Consider the following 7,646-nt stretch of genomic DNA (forward strand, 5'->3'; position numbering starts at 1 on the left):
GTTCAACGCTGATAAATGCAAGGTTCTCCACCTTGGGGGGAAAAAAACCCACCGCATCCTTATAGGCTCAGCAGTGCTATGTTGGCTAGCACTATGGAAGAAAGAGACTTGGGGGTCATCATTGACCACAAGATGAACATGAGCCTGCAATGCGATGCGGCGGCTAGTAAAGCGACCAAAACGCTGGCTTGCATCCATAGATGCTTCTCAAGCAAATCCCGGGACGTCATTCTCCCCCTGTAGTCGGCCTTAGTGAGGCCGCAGCTGGAGTACTGTGTCCAGTTTTGGGCTCCACAATTCAAAAAGGATGTGGAGAAGCTTGAGAGAGTCCAGAGAAGAGCCACGCGCATGATCAGAGGTCAGGGAAGCAGACCCTACGATGACAGGCTGAGAGCCCTGGGGCTCTTTAGCCTGAAAAAGCACAGGCTCAGGGGTGATCTGATGGCCACCTACAAGTTTATCAGGGGTGACCACCAGCATCTGGGGGAACGTTTGTTCACCAGAGCGCCCCAAGGGATGACGAGGTCGAATGGTCACAAACTACTTCAAGATCGTTTCAGGCTGGACATAAGGAAGAATTTCTTTACTGTCCGAGCCCCCAAGGTCTGGAACAGCCTGCCACTGGAGGTGGTTCAAGCGCCTTCGCTGAACACCTTCAAGATGAAACTGGATGCTTATCTTGCTGGGATCCTATGACCCCAGCTGACTTCCTGCCCTTTGGGCGGGGGGCTGGACTCGATGATCTTCCGAGGTCCCTTCCAGCCCTGATGTCTATGAAATCTATGAAATGTCTATTTCCTACATCAGCAAATCTTTCAATGGGAGTGTTTTGTAGAGCTTCATTGCAATTCAGGATAAGTAAGAATGATTCACATTTATATTAAACTTTTTGCCTAGAAGGTCTGAAAAACACTTTCCAGGATTCACTTAGTATGAATTAATAAGAAATCACTTCACTCACTAGAGAAATATGGCCATCTCTATGGTAAAACATGACAGTTGGCCAGAGCACAGAGCAACATTGCATATGGACTTAGGGAAGGAGTGAATAACTTATTTCAAGTGAACTGCACAGGGGATTTTAGGTCAGTGGAAGGTAATTACTGAAAAATGAACTTGGCCAGAATATCCAGGCTAACATCTGCACGATTGCAAAATAAATACCACAGATGTTTTAATAATGAATAACATGTGTGATCAGTGCCATGGTTTTACATCTGATCCAAAAGACTGCTCCTTCTTCAGCATGCTGTGTGGAGCATTGGCTTAGTACTAGTTCAGATCACAAAATCATTCTACTAAATCACCAAACTCTCATGCTGTGGCAACCTGAGGTCATCTTAGTGTTGTCTTGTTCATAAGGACTGGTGTTTTACTTAAGAGAATTCATGGGATAACAGCCCATAGAGGGCAACTCTTCATCATGCGGCAAAAAGTATAACCAAGACAACCCTCTCAACTCAATACATACACCCATTACAGGGGTAACAAGTTACATAATTTGGAGCTAATAGCATCCACTAATCTGATGAATTAATAGAAATAACTTTGTCTCTGTGTTTTATGTCAGGCTGAATCAGAAGAACCTTACATTTCAACATAGGGTCCAAGAACAGCTCCCTGCCCTGTCCCAAAGAGTGGTTTTTATTAATTTTAGCACTGACATCAGAATACAAAACTGGGCATGGTAGGTTATAAGACTCTAAGCAGGTCTCCAGAAAACTTCGGGACTCAGGAAGGTACCATGTCTGCTGGAGCTCCTTATCAGCAAAGGGAACAAGGTCTTAAAGCATACAATGTGGACTTCCCTCTGCCCAGCCAACTTTTCTGACCATTGTGGAGGAGGACAACTACATGAATTGGCTTTCTCCTTGTCTCCTCTCCAGTTCACATGGTCATAAAGCCTGGAAATGCAGCTGATTTTCTGGCACAGTCAGATAAAGAGGGAGACACCCACATAGCCTTGTACATGCATCTCCAGGTGTGCCATGGTGTTCTGAGGAGTGTGCTTTTTTCTGGGTTTCCTCTATACAGCATTCTACGTACACTTCAAGTACACTGCCCTTCTGATTTTCCTTTCTTTGTTTTAGAGGACATCTCTGTCAGCATTAGAACGATCAGAACAGCAGATCAGGAAAGCAGCCAGTCTAGAAGAGCTGCTTCGAATCACTCATTCAGAAGACTGGAAGCTGTGGAAATGCAGGCTAAAACTCAAAAGCCTGGCCAATTTTGATTCCCGATCTGCATCACATCGCTCCACTAGATTTGCTGCTGCTTTCTATGACATCGATACGCTAAAAGGTAGGTATATTGTTGTACATGAGTTCCCTGTCACCTATTTCACTATGAGGATTCCCAACTGTTGGTGCAAGTAGGGGTTAAATAAGCTGGCATTCTTAGAAGAGACCAACATCAGAGAGAAAATGGTGGATATGGAAAACAGCATAAAAAGGAGGAAAAAGTTAGGTAACAGCCTGAATACATCTCCATTTTATGTGCAGAGCTGGTTTATTGTTTTCTGTACACAATCCAAATGAAAGGTGTGTTAAGTATGGGCTTGTCAGTCAACAGAACAAGAAAGGAAGTAAACAGGCAGGAATAGCTTGGAATGGCTAGCTGCAGGGACTGCCAATAGCAATACGCTAAATCTTGGAATTTGCTTGTAGGCAGAAACAATGGACTTTACAGCTAGCACTGAAATTCCTAGTTTTATTAGGTGTGTTTTGATGTAAGGCATCTCATCAGCAGCTACATCTGGGTAGGAGCTGATTCATAAGGGGATATTGGCTTCATGCTGTTGAGCATGCTGGGAGAATTTCTGGACAGAGAGGAAGTATACAGAAACAACAGATGACACCTAGATGAGAGAGAGGGAATACAAATCTTTATACAGAATAGAATGAAAAAAAAAACCCACACTGGGCACAACTGCATGAGACTTTTACTACACAATTGACTAATTAGCTGCACATTAAACATCTCAGGGTCTACACATGCACCCCTGTTAGGCTGGAGTAAACTAATTTACTCCACAGCAGGATAGTACTTGTACATTTACAAGTAGTAATCTGCTTCAGAGTAAAAACTCCACAGCAGCACCCATGTAGACTCTGGAGGGGCTGGCTGGGGCATGAGGGTGCTTCAGGGCAGGGGCTGTCTGCTAGCTAGTCCTGCAGATGTTATACAACAGAGCCTTGCTATACAAGCTGTGACATAAGCAGGTGTAGAGATCCAGTCCTCGGGTGTGTGTAGACAAAATGGGGGCCCTAAATTGAAGCGGTGGCTTTTTAAACCCACCGCTTCAATTTAGGGTGAAATAAACCCCCATGCGTGCACACACCATTCTGACTTACCTGCCTCTCCAGTGCGGAATGGAGGGTGAGCTGCCAGTGGGCAAAGTGGTGACTGGGCTGCGGCAGCTTGCTGGGGCTTCCCCCTGCAGCAGTGGCAGCTCACCCCAAGCGGTACCCACCCGCAGGCACCTGACTTAGGCAGTCCAAGGGGGCACTGCAGCCACAGAGGGAAGTACCAGGCTGCCATGCAGCTCAGGCAGGCAGGCTCTGGGGACAGATTGGGGGGAATTAAGGCCCGCTTCTATTCTTGGATGGAGCTTGTTTTGCTGGGCTGCTGCCAAGCTGCCTGCTGGGCTTCCTGGAGAGCCCCTTCACTCCATGGCTGTAGGGGCAACAAACCAAAACTCCTCAAAGGAGTTTTAGTTTGCTGCACCCCAAGTCATTTAAGGTGCATTACATCGCCAAATTTCCTACACTGGCTGGAAATAATGTGCAATATGCCACCGAGGCGTGTAAACACCAACACCATTAAAGCAGTACAAAAGCATTTGGCTTGCTTTGAAGTGTCGTGCACACACGCCCCTTGTTTAATCTACACATGGCTTTTGACCCCGAAATGATGGAACTCAAGCCAGAGTATTCACTTCTCTGTTAGGAAACTAAGAATGAATGATCCTATTGTGATAGGGCTTTTAGAACACCCACAACCACTCTTTCATACATTTGCTTACTCTTTCACATCATTTGATTAAATATTTTAGTTATCTGGCTGTTTTTGGCTAAACTTGAATTTTAATCTCTGAGAAGGACCACAAAGACACGGACATAAAGGCCAATGTGAAATGCATCTGTATACATACAACTTTATAGAATTCAAGAAATTGCATAATTTATTATAAAGACAATAATATTCTAGCAGTGCCTGATGCAAGAGAGACTGGTAGAGAGAGTTAAAAGAGATGGATTTTTTTCAGAATATTTGCAAGAATTCTGTATAGAGGCATTAACAGTCTAGGGAACTATTTGCATCCAATATAAATTGCAAGGTTTTCCTGTAGAAATCCTGAAAGACAACTTTTAGTTTTCTCATGTAGTGAAATATCAGCATTGCAGAAAAATGGTGATCATTCATTTGTCTATATAACAATACAACAAATGACTGCATGATGTGGACTAAGGCAATATTCTATAATACGATTTATTAACACCAAAAAGAATATAATTGTTCATGTAACTAGAGCATGGGAACAAAAGAGAAAAAAGTGTAAGTGGATGAATCTGTACTGGGAAAAAACTCTTTAGTTCAGCCATCCATAGCTGGGGTGTTAAATGTGTGGATCCAGAGGGGCATGGCAGTGCAGTCACATTCCACTTTAGTTGTGCCACATGTAAGCTCTTGATCTGGGCTTCAGAGCCTGGGGAACGAACACTGTAGCTGCTGCTCATCCCCTCCTTTCCTCTGCTGCTGAATTCAGAAGGAAGGGGACAGAGAGGAAGGGGAAACAGCAGCAGCATTCATTCCCACGCTCCGAAGCAATGTGAAAGTAGGGGCTCCAACCAGAAAATGCTCCAATCAGTTGGTGAGCTTGTTGCTCTTTGCACACACAAACCTCTGGCAGGAGCCTCCACTGACCAGACAATGAATTCAGAGCACATTGCACTGCCAAAGTAGAGGGCTGCATCCACCATTTCCCTGTTCCTGGATCCACTACTCATGTCAAACACGCATTCGGACGGCCAAATCCGACCTGCAGGGTCATATCATCCAGATCACAGGGCCAGGAATTTGGGAGTGGTGTAAGTAGGGGGTGGGGTCCACCACCAAATGTAAAGGTACGGAGCCACACCGGGGACAAGCAACATCTGCATTAGCTGCCACTACATACCTTGCTGCCAGGTCCAGCTCATGAGGAGCCCTACAGTTTAGTCCAAGACCCGGGGGGGGGGAGGCTAGATGTAAATTGAGTTTGACACCTGTGATCTATAACAACTCTTAGCTAAGCACCTGTTGGGATAATGCCTGTAAAAAAATGTATTTCTTTCCTTTTTCTCTCCCAGTCAGTGGAGGAAGCCCTTTGAGTATATGTGAGTTTCTATTTAATGTGGTGTTATCATGAGAAAGTGAGGTCAAAGTGTAAGGTGCTCAATTACTCTTTCCAGGCACCACCATCCAAACTCAAAGTTTTAGTCCCCATCTTTGAATGAACTTCCCTTTGCATAATCAAGACCTCCCACAAACAACCAGGTTCCTCTAGAATAATGCAACTCCCAAGTGTGTGTGTGGGAGTGGGTTGGAGATGGGTTTCTTGGCAGCTGAATTGCAAATATATAACTCACTTATGGCTAAGATCAGAGTGACCATGAACCTTGGTGGTTTAAGAACAAAGTGTAAAAACCCATTCAATTCCTTCTTCTAGCCTCCCTACAATAGCTCTACCAAATGACTAAGAGGGGGAGAATACGTGCACTTGAAAAGGGTATTTCTGTTAACGCCCATGCAACTGACATCGTAAATGATTATGAAAGGGCCATGCAATGCCAAGTACACAACCCTTCTGGATTCACTACGCATATATGTAAACCAACAGCACTTAGTGTGGGATACCTGACATCAAATTTTCCTCAGTGAATAATAATAATAATAAATACAAAAAACCAAATTAATCTTTTTATCATAATAACAAATACAATAACAAATGAGCAGCATGAAAACCTTGCAAAGAAAAATATTAAAAATCACAATATACATGTGTATACATCAGATTTCTCGTTGACATCAAATAAGCTGCTAACCAACTTCACTATCCCTGATACTCTTCATATTCTCAGCCTGGTGACCAGCAGATTGAATCCACCATCTCTGGGACCTCTAAATTGATCCAAGGTGTTGGTTGTAGCTGTGTTGGTCTAATGTCATTTAGCTAGTCTAATAAAAGATATCACATTTACCCAAATAACCTTGCCTGGATTGATCTAACACACTTGTGTTATTTCTCCTTCCTAGCAGGCTCTCAGAGCAGGATGCATGCCTCTCTGGCTGAGAGAAAAGTCATCCAAATTTCTCCTTAACCTCTTTCAGTTCCTGGGACACTGAACAGATTTTTTTTTTCCTCTGTACCAGCAGGAGCCAGAACTCACCCAACCCCAATTAGTCTGTGTTTTCAGTAGGATAGTGTGCTATAGTCTACCAGGTCCTGTCCCTGTTCACAGACAGTTCTCTCAGGACACTTCCTTCTGGGGCCACACACCCCAACCTGGTGATCAGGATAGATTTTTTTTTCTCTCTTCTTGACCCCAGTGGTACTCGCAACATGACCACTAGCCATCATCACATCCCCACTGAGGAAGCTCAAGGTTTCACTCATCTTCCGAAGATGGATGCACCCCAAATTCTTGAAAGCCAAACTCATGTCACAGCTGTGTGTTACAACACAGGGAAGTCAAAACTGCAGGAGTGGTAGCTCTTACTGACGCCACAAAGCCTGCCATGTTTCAAGGAGATTGGTGCAGGAGCTTGGGGGGAACTGCACCCCAAGCTGCGGACAAGCAAAACTCTTGCCATGGGTGACCCTGTATGTGTTCAGGTGCAGCGGGGTGACAGCTGCACGGATGGTGGCCCCTGCTGAGGCCACGATGCCTGCCAGCTGTTGAGCAGATCGGTGCAGGGGGGTTCTGGGGCCCTGCACCCCTAGCTGCTGACAGGCAAAACTGGTGCCAAGACTGTGTCTTTCTTGGGGCAGTTGATTGTCTGTATTGAGTCTTTCCTCTCCTTAGCCTGGTTTTGTAGGTGCCAATTGATGCTCATTAAGTCATTATGTAGTAGCTAGGTCCTGTGTATTGAGTCCCTGGTCCCTGAGTGAATCATCATTGATTGATAGGTAAGTGGTAACACAGCAGCTTTGTAGCCAGGCCCGCAGTAGTGTCTCCCCTCCGTGCCCCAAGACAGACACAGTCAGTCCCACAGCACCCATGGCACCAGTTTTGCTTGTCCGCAGCTTGAGCGGCAGTTCCTCCAAACCCCTGCACTGATCTTCTTGAAACTTGGCAGATGTTGTGGTCTCAGCATAGGCTAACACTCCTGCAGTTTTTCACCCCACTATGTTGTAATGCCTAGAGGTGACATGAGTTTTGCTTTCAAGAATTTGGGGTGCTGTTCCCCTCAATCCCCTGTACTGATCTTCTTGAAACTTGACAGACTTCATCCTCTCTGCAGAGTATACCAGCGCTGAAAATTTCATCCAAATTGGACAAAAAACAACAAAGTTATAGATATTTTATTTGTTCCCCATTATACCCTATGGCCAGATCTCGGAGGTGGCTCCGAGGCGGCTCTTGACCGCTTCCGGAAACCAC

At 45.1% G+C, this 7,646-nt stretch overlaps 1 protein-coding gene across 5 annotated transcripts in view; it reads left to right on the forward strand.

Moving 5' to 3' along the window:
- Positions 1 to 7,646, forward strand: part of LOC102367790 (pirin) — a 145,119-nt gene that overhangs the window by 121,783 nt on the left and 15,690 nt on the right. For all 5 annotated transcript variants that reach the window (XM_025210855.1, XM_025210856.1, XM_025210854.1 and 2 more), the window contains one exon: positions 2,091 to 2,301. In XM_025210855.1, the coding sequence (XP_025066640.1) occupies positions 2,091 to 2,301 (211 nt within the window). The remainder of the gene's footprint in view (positions 1 to 2,090; positions 2,302 to 7,646) is intronic.

This window comes from Alligator sinensis, unplaced genomic scaffold (assembly GCF_000455745.1).
Source record: "Alligator sinensis unplaced genomic scaffold, ASM45574v1 scaffold1192_1, whole genome shotgun sequence".
Classification (NCBI taxonomy): Eukaryota; Metazoa; Chordata; order Crocodylia; family Alligatoridae; genus Alligator; species Alligator sinensis.